Genomic DNA, 11,314 nt, shown 5'->3' on the forward strand with positions numbered 1-11,314 from the left:
GGGGTTAGGTGGTATCTCAGTGTGGTTTTGATTTGCATTTCTCTGATGATGAGTGAGGCTGAGCACTTTTTCATGTGTCTGTTTGCTGCAAACATTTCTTTTGAGAAATGTCTATTCATGTCTTTTGCCCACTTTTTAAAGGGGCTGTTTGTTTTTTCCCTCTCGGCGTGTTTGAGTTCCTTGTAGATCCTAGATGTTAGGCCTTTGTCAGACATCTAGGGACCCACTCTAATCCAGTATGACTTCATCTTACCTTGATTACATCTGCAAAAACCCTATTTCCAAATAAGGTCACAGTCTAAGGCTCCAGGTTGACATGAATTTTGGGGACACTATTCACCCTTGTACCAAAGTGAATGACAAAGAATGAGCCATAGCACCTGTGAGTTCTGTGGCCTCCAGAATCACAGAGAAAACTTTGGTTTCCTTGGTTTAGATTTGAAAGCAGAAAAATCAACTGCCGTGATCGGAAATGTTTGTATCCCCCCAAAATTCCTGTGTTGAAATCTGAACTCCCAAGATGATGGTGTGAGGAGGTGGGGTCTCTGAGGAGGTGATTAGGTCAGGAGGGAGAGCCCTCATGAATGGGATTGATGCCCTAATAAAAGGGGCCCTCGAGAGACTCCTCACCCCTTCTACCATGTGAAGATGCAGTGAAAAGATACCATCTGTGCACCAGAAATTTAGCCCTCACCAAGACATTGAATCTGCCCTCACAATCTCAGACTTTGACCTTGGACTTCAAGCCTCCAGAACCAAGAGAAATAAGTCCCTATTGCTGATAAACCACCCAATTTACAGTATTCTGTTATAAGCAGCCCCAAGGCACTAAGACACAGACCCAGAAAAAAGGTATTGCCAGGACCCCGAACCAGTAGCCTCTCCTCTGAGGGGCCTGAGAGGCTGCCTGAGGTGAGGAGGGGTCCCTGGGTTACTGCAGGAATGCTCAGGAGTCTGAGGGACCCAAGTTTCAAGCCCCCATCCTGTCCCTGCCTAGAGCCCAGCAGTGACCCTTTATGGCAGCTCCACTTCCTGCAGGGCAGTTGCTGGTCGTAAAGGGGAGAGGTGAGGGGGTCCTCTTTACTCTCTTGAGGACCCTTTGCAACTCAGAGGCCTCCTGGATGCTCCATATCGCTGAGGGTCAGCAGTGAGTCCCCCTCTTGAAGGCAACTTAAGATGGTCATGCTGGCCAGGCTCGGTGGCTCAGTCTATAATCCCAGCACTTTGGGAGGCCGAGGCAAGTGGATTGCCTGAGCCCGCGGGTTAGAGACCAGCCTGGACAACTTGGCAAGACCTCATCTCTACAATAAATAAATAAATAATTAGCCAGGTATGGTAGCACGTGCCTGCAGTTCTGGCTACTTGGAAGGCTGAGGCAGAAGGATCGCCGGAGACCAGCAGGTCAACGCTAGGGTGGCCGTGAATGTGCCACTGCACTCCAGCCTGGGTGACAGAGTGAGACTTCAACTCAAAAAAAAAAAAAGATGATCATGCTGACTCAAAATCCAGCCCAAGGAAGTGACCAGACCCAGAGACACCCCAAAGGAGGCTGTCATGCACAATTCATAACCAGGAAGAAGGTGATTGTGGGGGGCTTTCAATGAAATGACCTAAGAGGGCACAAAGGAGTCACCTGGATGGAGCTGACCAACAGGAGCACAGGTACCCTGCACAACAAGGTTAAGAGGCCAGAAAGAAGTTGGAAAGAAGCACCCCTGGGGAGAGGGGCACTGGGACTCATTGTTATTTTTTCTTCATAGCTTTCTACATTTAACACATCTTCTACAATGAGCATATATTATTTTTATTATCAGAAATAAAGACTTAACAGAAGAAGAAATGAAAAGGAGCTTCACTGGGGGGCAGCCCCAACAGAACCAGAGCCCTCTCCAGGGTGGGGGCAGAGGAGGGGGCATGAGGGCTGGTCAAGAGAAGTGACCCCATCCTGGTCTGCAGCCTTGCCCAGCCAGCCAGGGAGGGGCAGTCACACAGGGCGCTGGCCCCACCACCTGCTGCTCGAGCCAGCAGTTCAGAGACCAGCCCAACAGCACCCATTTGCAGATCACAGACAACCGGAGACGTTGGACAGAGGAGACGGTCTTTCTTCCCCTCTTGCCCTCCCTCCACTGGCCACGAGGGGCCATTTGGGAGCGGAGTGATTCAGTCAGTGTGATTACGGATGGACGTGGTCAGAGAAGGGGGGCTAGAACCCATCTACCCTCCCTATAGGGCTCCAACGTGAAAGAACTGCAAAGAAACATCTGCGTGGACACAAACATCATCCCTTTATTTCTCTTCCATAAGCCAGAAAGCAGGCAGTGAGTGGGTGTTAAAGAAAAACCCTGTTACAGAGAACAAATACCCTGGGTTATCCGAGGCTCCACTGTGCGCATCCAGGTCCCCCTGCTGCCCCCATCTGCCTTGGCCCTCTCCCCTCACTGTGGGCGGCTGCCGTCTTTCAAAGAGCAGCCCGCCTGCTCTAGGGCACGATGATCAGTTTGTCTGTCACTCAGCAGGGTGCCCCATCCCACTTCCCCCTCCGAAACACTTATCAGGAGGCTGGATGCAGAGCCCCTTCCACCCTGGGGTCAACTAGCCTCCTGGCCTCCCACCTCGTCCTGGGACACCCAGGGACACAGGCTAGGCTGAGTGCCCATCAGGAGGGCCAGCAGCACCCCTGAGGCTTGGGGCCCCAGTGGGGCAGCTGGGGGTCTGGGGGCACATTCTTCAGGACATCTCGCAAGGAGAACATGCAGAAGGAGATCTCCTCATAGGAGGTCCTGGCCCCGCTCTCGAACAGACAGCCGAAGGCCATGGCACCCATAGGGGCAAGCCTGATGGATGCCAGGTCGGAGTAGCCACTGGGGCCCTCGTAGATCACCCAAGGCTCTGTCCAGCCATGGGGGTCCAGTGGGGACCGGCTCAGGTGAATGCCCATGTGGAGCCGGGCCCGGCGTCCCGCAGGGTGGGAATACAGCAGCCACGTGGGGCTCTGGGATGCGATGGAAGGCACTGGAAGTGCCAGGGCCCAGGACCCCATGTCCCCACCGAACCCAGGCCCAGGGCCAGGCTGCCCAGGGCCATCCCCCTGTGATTGTGAATGACTGAAAGGCCCAACAGGCACTTGGCCTCCAGTGGCGCCTCCAGCAACCTCCTCTCGGGCTTCCTGGACTCCAGAACAGAGGCGTGGAGGGTTGTGGAGACTCTTGGGGCTCTTGGACCATCCCTCATCCCAAGGCCTGCTGGAGGGTGGGGCTGGGAAGCCCACAATGCTGCCCTGGCAGCCCCGGGCAGTCTCAGGCAGGGTGGGCACAAGCTCTCCCGGCAGGAAGGAGGTGCCCTGGTCGGCGCTGAGCGCCTGCACACGGCTGCCCAGGGGACTCCGGGCATTGCAGTAGAGAAAGGCCCCGGCCTGCCCGCCATCCACCAAGGCCAGCTGGCACTCGCCTGAGCGCAGGTTGGGCACCAGGCCTCCAGAGTGCCAGCTACGGCCATGGTCGTCGCTGTAGAAGGCGAAGGAATGAGGGCTGGTCAGGCAGATCTTGCCAAAGCACTCCCGGCGGTCCACGCGGTAGGCGTAGGCAGGCACCAGCAGGCGACCTGAGGGCAGCTGGACACCATGGCCTGGGCCCACAGCAAACGTGGCCCAGTCTGTGGAGAGGAGGTGCAGAGGCAGGAGGAGTGCTGGTTACCCAAGAAGGGAGACAGTAACAGGCAGCGCCAACGTGGGGGCAGAAAGATGGAAGAAGGAGGGCACACGCCTTCAGTAAGGGCAGCACCCACACTGACAGCCCCTCCACACAATTCATCCCAGCAGCTCTGAGACCTCCTGGACTGGACAAGCTTCTCACAGTCTTTAGCAAGTGCCCAGGAACCCACTTGGTCACATTCTTGGCATGGGTGGCCACAGAGAAACCTGGTGTGAGCACTGCCCGAACAGAGAGAGCACAGGGCAGGTGGAGGCATGAGGATATGCAGGGTGGGGTCTTTGGATCAGCTGTTCGTCCTGTCCACTCCCAGAGGATGTAGCACCCACATACCAGAGCCGAGTGGTCATGGAGGGGTGTGGGTAGGCAGCTTCTGGGGCACCAGGTGGCTGGAGGTGACCAATGCCCATTTGTTGGGACCAGAGGGTCAGGGAATGCGGAAAGGGGACTGTTGGTCACCTCTTGGCTGGAGGCCCAGTGCGAGGATGGGGTGGCCTGGAGATCTCCAACTGGAAGCCCCCCATTCCATGTGGGCTGTGGGTTGACTGCAGGGACAGAGCCCAGGCCCCACCCTGCCCACCTACCCTGCACGGTTCCGCCAATGGCGTCCTCGGTAAGGTCTCTGACACTACTCCACGTGAGGCCAACGTCGAAGCTAGTCACACAGCACAGGCGGGCCGCGTTCCTGCCTGTGGCAATCTGCACAGCCTCAGGCGTGTGGCCCAGCACGGCGATGAAGAAGAGGAAGATGGTGCCCGTGCCAGCATCGTGCACGGGGCAGGGGTTCATGGACCGGTGCTCCTCCAGGGCCGCTGTCCCCAGCACGCGCAGGGCGCCCCACTGCCCATGGGAGGAAGTGCCACTGGCCAGATGTCCAGGGGCCTAGGCCCTGTCCCACAGGGGCACCTCAGGGCAACTGAGCCCCAGCATGCCCACCTCCATCACAGGTGCCCACCCCCTGCTCATTCAACCACTCACCCGCACAGAGCCCCCCGTCAGTGTGCCCCTCCTCAGCACCAGGCGGTGAGCATGGGAGTCATCAGGGCTGATCCGCTGCTCCACAAAGGCCAGCAGTGTGGGCCCAGGGGGCACGGAGAGCAGTGCAGGCACACGGTAGGTCAGGCCCGACCTTTCTCGCTGGAAGAGCACCGTCCGTGCAGGGGCTGCCATGCTCTGTGGTCAGAACAGGGCCACGGGTCAGTGAGACAGGTTCAGGGAGCCTATGCCTGCTCGGCTCACATCCAGCCGGACTGGAGGGAGCTCAGCAGGGGCAGGACTGTTCCACCCACACCTGGGGTCCTTGCCCTGTCTCCAGCTCCCTCGCCCCAGATCCAGGGCAGCCCCTCCTAGCCCATCTCCACAGCCTCTGACCCTAAGTGTCTGTGGAACCGGTCCCTTCCCCTCTGCACACAGCTCAGGGAACTGGGCAGGCTAGTTGGTGCTGGGATGCTGGGGAGGCTAGCCATAGAACCCCAGGATCCTGGCAGCCATGTGCCCAGGACACACGGTCGTCACAGAATTCACCTAGCAGAGGCCATGTGGACAATCAGGGCCCAAAGTTTTGAACAAGGAGGGGATTTGTGTCTCCAATACAGGGGCTGCACCACCATACAAACCACACAAACAGGGCACACACAGAGGGGAGCACATGAAGACACAAATACGGGGACACACAAGTACATATGAAGACATGCCAAAGGGGAGTACACAGGGACACACGCACACACAGGGACACAGGGACACACACAGGGACGCACATACACAGGGACAAGCACACAAGAAGACATGACAGAGGTGAGCACACAGGGACACACACATAGGAACCAGGAAGGGGAGCACCAGGAATCTCTTGCAGAGGAGGGGCCTGAACTCCAGGCCCCAGCAGACATCTTGGGGGACGGGGAACCAGCCAGCTGGTCCCTTGGGCTGCCTAAGCAGGGGTGGGGATTTGGGGAGGGCCAGTGGAGCTGCCACCACCTGCAGGGTGCCCCCAAAAGGCCCCCATGTACATCCAAGAGAACCAGGAGCTGTGCAGGCCAGAGGAGCAGTAAGAGGGACCAAGAGGAGGCCAAAGAGGTCACATGCCCCCATCCCACCCCTGCCACCTCCCAGCAGAGAGGAACCACTTGGGAGACAGCTGAACTTGAGATGCAGCTTTCTGCTGGTAACTTCAGGTGTGTTCTCCAGAGCAGCGACCGGAGGAAAATGAGAGACTCTGCTTGAGTCCCTCAGTCCCTCCCACCCCACCTGAGTCCCTCCCCCTCCATGAGCTGATGCACACACATGGGATAGAGCCGGGGCTGGGGAGGCCAGGTGCTTCCTAGAGGCAGTGACCAGGGGGTCAACAACATCCTGGTGACTGAGTAAGGATGGAAGAAGTTCCCTCCCTGTGGCTGTGGCTATCCTGCAACCTGTCTCCATGGTCCTGCCCCTCATTGCACCTGCTTCCACTTCTTAAACCTCTGCTGGTCAGCCACAGGCCAGGGTTCCTGCAGGGGATGGGTGCTCTGTGATCAGGCCCCACTGAGGACAGTGCCTTCAGCTATGTCCTCACCCCTACCTCTAATGTATCCTCCACCTGAGAGGCCCTCACCTGGGGGCACCTGAAAAACACTCCCATGGTAGATAGAAGCCCTGTGCCCAGAGTGTGACCAGAACAGTCTTTCTGGGAATCTGCTCCTGTGCCAGGTTCAGAAAGGCAGAGACTGGGTGAGGGTGTACAGGTGAGGGCACACATGAGGTCTGCTGGTCGCAGGCCGGACCTCTTCGTCTGATTTATACACAGGCAGGCCAGGGCCATGAATGGGTGCTCACAGCCCTACATAAGGTGGTGGGGAGGAGCTCAGACGAGTGAAGGGAGATCCCTACCGCAGGACTTTGAGTGGGCAGGGCCCACCGCCAGATGACTGGGCTGGTCACACAGGGGTAACTAAATAGGTCTGCACAAGGGAGGAGGGAGCCTTACCTGGCACCATACCAGGCCAGGGCCAAATCCCTGCACACAACAGGGACCCCGAGTACATTTATGAGACAGGTGGGAGAACGGTTGGAGAACGGGTAAACAGATAAACGCTCGTATAAAACAAGAGCAGGTCTTGGCCGGACACCTGGCAGTGCCGTGTCCACCTCCACCCACCCCTGCCCAGGGCTGCCAACTCTCACCCTCAGACAGCACACTGGGCCCTCCCTGCTGCCTACCCCACCACCAGCCCCCTGGCTTCTGAGAGCAGCTTCCTGTCTCCTGCCAGCCCCTGGCTCTGCACTCAAAGGGCAATTGTGCCCAACTGGGAAGCAGGTGCAGGTGCCACGTGTCTCTCTGGGCATAACAAGCACAAGTGAGACATTCTCTCTACACTTGGCTGGCTCCCCAGGGCCCGGGACCACAGGAGCAGGTGTCAGCACACCCTGCAGAAGCAGGGGGTCCAGGCCCACCCCAGCCTGGGGACCACAGGAAGGAAGAAGGCTCCGGAGACCAGCTGTTCACTCCCCTATCGGACAGAGGGGAAACTGAGGCCACAGAGGGAATGGGGCTGCCACCCACTTGGGGCATCCCTGCCAGGGCCAAACCTCAGGTTTCCACAGAGGCTGGAAGTCCAGGGGAGGCCCCTCAATCTGAGGAGGCACATCCCCTCTGCCCTCCACCACCGTGGCCAGTTCTGCTCAACTGGGACAATTCAGTATGTCCTAGGGGTTTGGCTTTCCCAGGATGTCTGTGTTCTGCCATTAACTAGTGTCCGCCTACCCTCTCTGACAGAGTCCTTCTTGGGGGCATCAAGTCACAGAAGGCCTAGGAGGAGAACCTCCAAGGAAACCTGGTCTTCTGGCTCCTGGACAAGTTGTAGGGGATGGTCACAGATGTCCCTCACGGCCAGCCCCGTGTGGATCCCTGAGGCCAGTTCAGATCCTTCCTTCACACCCTCCAGGGTCATCACCTCTTGTCACTGGGACCTGTCAGATGCAGGGCAGCATCAGCTTGTCGAGGGACATTAACATGTCCGCATAGAATGCAAAAGCCCTCTGCACAGAATTCGGGCAGAGGGGCCCTCAGACAGCTCTGTGACCCCCATCTGAGCCCTGGATGGGGTGAGGAGCATCACCAACAAGCCCATCTGCAGAAATATGGGGCCAGGCCGCCCAGGATGGGCCCCCACACCCAGTCTGCATCTGTCCCATGCTCTGAATCTCCTCCCAGGACTTACCATGTGGGCCAGGAAATCATCCCATCGGAGGGATCCACGTGGGACCCCTGGCTGAAGGGGCCTTTGGGATCCATGCAGCCCACCCCTCGTTTTGGAGTTGAGGAGCCACCCCTGGGGCCTTACAAGGGGTTGGACTTATCCACTGCCCCCAGACAAAGAGGATGGGGCGATGCCCTAAGAGTTGGGTCCTAACCCCAAGGGCTAGGCAGGGGTGAGGGCGCTGCAGGGAGTGTACAGGTTGGGGACTCACCGGCCACCTCGGGAGGGCTGCAGAGCTGGTTGTGGGGCGGCTGCCTCGCCCGACCCAGAATAGAGACAAGGGCCTGCTATGTGGGCGGCGAACTGGGGAGTTGGCCGAGTCCCAGAGCCACGTCAAGACTGTGGACCCTCCCATGGTGGGGCAGCTCCACAGCAACCCAGAGCAGAGGCCTGGGGGTGCAGGATGGCACCCGGGGCAGTGCCAAGACTGGTGGCAGACAGCCCAGGCCAGCACAGGGTTTCTTTGGCAGGTCGACTCACTCACTCGACTGGGATGCGTGGGACATAGGGGCCACTCTCCAACAGAGGGTACGCTGGGAGTGCTGGCTGCAAGACAGGCACAGTTGACCTCCCAGAGAGAAGCAAGAGCCAGCTGCTCTAGAGATGCCTGCACGGGTAAGCACAGGCTCTCCTCTGGGCTTCCCAGGGGCCAGAGACTCCCTTCCACACCTCAGGCATTACAAGGCCCCAGCTCCACGTCCAGGCTCTTGAGCCCACCTGGCACCCAGCACCCCACCCCAACTTCCTGTGCCTCCCAGGGCCCAGAGTGACCCCCTCCACAGCACAATCACCCCCCAGAGCTCCTGCCAGCCCCATTCACACTAGTGCACTGCAGGCCTGCCATCTCTGAAGCATCTTTGGTAACCAATGCCCAAATGACTCCTGCCCAGGTCAGAATCTCGGAGGAGGCCACGGGTACCTGGCACTGTCAGGGAAAGGGACTTTCAGAGGGGCCAGCCCCCTTGAGCCCCAAACACCCTCCCTTCTCACTGCCCCCTCCCTTCCACGTGCAAGGTATCATCAGCCACTTCTGAAACCTCAGTGGGAACACAGGCTCTGGAAAAATGAAGAATGATGTGAATTCCAGGCTGAAATGATAAACCTGCTGGGTCCTTCAGGTCCTTGAAGCCTGAGGAAATTCACGGACAGGAGCGGAAAGGGGGCCGACAGAGGATGTGGAAGGGAAGGATGCAAGGAGGAGTGGGCTCCAGCTCATCTGCATTGCCCCTGTGGGCTGCTCATCACCATGTCCATACCAGCCACAGGTGGGGACAACCAATTCCAGGTGACTTGGACATTAAATGCATCCCTTCTGCCCACAGTCGTAGGTCCCGAGGTAGGGGCAGATGGATGGGATGGGACAGTCCCTCAACTCTCAGAAGCCCCACCCCAACCAGAATGGGAAGGCCATCTCCCTTCTTCCATTCCCTAAGCCCAAGGCTGGCAGAGGCCAACCAGGGCTGCCCACTAAGCACTCAGGCTCACAAGCCCAAATTGTCTTGCAAAGCCCTGTTACTGGGTCACCCAAAGGCAGAGGCCGGGTCTTGGGTAGGGCCATCTGACCAGGGTGTATCCTCAGGGCCACAGGGGTAAGGGGTGACCCACAGATAGCCCTTGCTCCCTCTGCTCAGGGGTTTTATTGTTTAGTTCATTGTCAGCTTTTCTCAACCTGGAGATTTCACATAAAAACTTGTACTTCCAGCTTCTCTTAAAAAATCAGGTCTGCCCAGGCTTCCCCCACTCCCACTGGACATCTCTTCCTGGGACAAGCTACTGCCTGCAAAGGGCATACCCCATCCTGGACTCACCCACCCTCAACCATCGCCCACGGCTCTTCAGAGGTCCCTGGCATGCTTAAGGGATTCTCCCACTATGCTGCGCCTCACATTGGCAGCTGCTTGGGGTCCGCTGATCCCATATTACAGACAAGGCTCAGAAATGCCCCAACCTAAAGAAGTTCCAGTCCCCCTCTGTGCTCCCAGCTTTCACTGGCTACAAAGAATTGCAGTGTTTCAAACTCTTTTTCAAGGACAACTTAGATGGCTGTTTTCAAAATCTCTATTGCAAACTGCCTGCAATTTGACATTGTAATAAATACCCCCAAGTTTTTCTCTAAAGAGACAGTACCAGTTTACATTCCTGCCATCCTTGAAGGCAAAAACAAAATGAGGTTGAACTGCTACTGCAGCTTCAATTCTGTGACTCCTGTGCAGCTGAAAGCAGGGTCCAGGCCTGGGGCTGGCATGGCAGGACAGGGATGCAATCATAGCGACCAGCTGAGGACCCACCCTCTCCCAGAACTACCCGGTGCTCAGTGCCCAGAAGCAGCGACGTGATTTATCTTGGATTCACATAGGCCCACACGTGCTCATGCGGGCCTGGTTTCTCTTGGGTCTGTGGATTCTGTCTGACGCCCTGGGAGTAACGCGGGGCTGAAAGCCTTGAGTCTTTCTTCAACTCAGGGAAATTTTTCTTGCTCCTTGTTTGACCTAGTTTCTCATCGATCGTCTTCCTTTGTATTCTGGGTCTCCTGTAATCTGCACAAGGGCCCATCCCAGACCTGCTCTCCCTTCTCCACATCTCCTCGAATCTCCCTCCTGGCACCCTCCACATAGACCATGGCAGACTCCAACTCTCAGCCCTGCTCATGCCATGCTTCACAGTCTCTACTCTGTTCTAAAAGTCATCTCTTCAATATCCCCATGTCACTTATTCACAAATTTGTTGCAATCTCACCTCCAATCTCACTGAAAGTTTTCTCTTAAAGTTCTCTCCATTACATTGGCACCCAAGGTTCTGCCTGTTCTGACTGTTGGGGGAGGGGGATCTCCTCGTTCTCTGAAATGCCGAGAAACGCGGGGACACGCCTGGACATGAAAGTCTAACCCCGCTGCCAAGGTCTCAGGGCTGAGGGCCCCGATATGGAAGGAAGTCCCCCTCCCTCCCACAAGCAAACAAGCGCAGGCCAGACGTCTAGGCTGAGCCTCTGAGAGTGGCTACACTTCCTGGGGGCTTCAGACACCCACATTTTCCGGAGCATGTGCAGCCCACTCTACCCCCTTGCTGTCCTCTCCCTGGCACCGCCCCCACTACTCTCCCAGGCACTAGATGCGCTTGGCGGGCTTGTCTGGGAACTGCAGGGTGTACAGGTGGGCCATGTACTGGAGCTCCGGCATCGCCATCCTCTGACACATGCGCAGGGTCTCGTTTTCCAGGTCCGGTCTGAGGTTGTAGCCCAGAATGTCGGCCACGCCCGACTGGTAGGGGCGCAGACTCGGGTCGATGATCTGCTTCTTGTTCTTGGGCACGCCGTCCCGCAGGCACTGGGCCGCCAGCTCCAGCCGCCGGGCGCGCAGCCGTGCCAGCTCC

At 57.6% G+C, this 11,314-nt stretch overlaps 2 protein-coding genes across 2 annotated transcripts in view; both read right to left on the bottom strand.

The window, feature by feature from the left end:
- Positions 1-2,262: 2,262 nt before the first annotated feature.
- Positions 2,263-7,636, bottom strand: NEU4 (neuraminidase 4). Its single transcript, XM_021708470.1, has 6 exons — positions 7,520-7,636; positions 7,061-7,145; positions 5,547-5,734; positions 4,686-4,880; positions 4,292-4,547; positions 2,263-3,651 (listed from the first exon to the last, which is right to left on the bottom strand). The coding sequence occupies exons 1-6, from the start codon at positions 7,634-7,636 to the stop codon at positions 2,657-2,659; spliced, it is 1,836 nt and encodes a 611-aa protein (XP_021564145.1). The 3' UTR covers positions 2,263-2,656.
- A 3,413-nt stretch (positions 7,637-11,049) lies between these two features.
- The window catches only part of GAL3ST2 (galactose-3-O-sulfotransferase 2), a 20,975-nt gene continuing 20,710 nt past the window's right edge, over positions 11,050-11,314 (bottom strand). Inside the window, 1 exon segment of the mRNA XM_021708471.1 lies at positions 11,050-11,314. This exon segment is cut by the window's right edge and continues 148 nt beyond it. Coding sequence (XP_021564146.1) covers positions 11,050-11,314 — 265 coding nt within the window.

The sequence above is a fragment of the Carlito syrichta genome, unplaced genomic scaffold, assembly GCF_000164805.1.
Source record: "Carlito syrichta isolate Samal-C Ts95f unplaced genomic scaffold, Tarsius_syrichta-2.0.1 Scaffold138451, whole genome shotgun sequence".
NCBI lineage: Eukaryota > Metazoa > Chordata > Mammalia > Primates > Tarsiidae > Carlito > Carlito syrichta.

What these genes read in the sequence shown, in the direction of transcription:
- NEU4 (XM_021708470.1), bottom strand. Translation starts at nt 7,636, where the DNA reads ATGACCCTGGAGGGTGTGAAGGAAGGATCTGAACTGGCCTCAGGGATC. An exon ending in TCCAGGAGCCAGAAGACCAG is followed by an intron (nt 7,146 to 7,519) that starts GTTTCCTTGGAG and finishes TGTGGTCCCCAG; the next exon opens with GCTGGGGTGGGCCTGGACCC. An exon ending in TCCTCTGCAAGAGATTCCTG is followed by an intron (nt 4,881 to 5,546) that starts GTGCTCCCCTTC and finishes TTCTGACCACAG; the next exon opens with AGCATGGCAGCCCCTGCACG.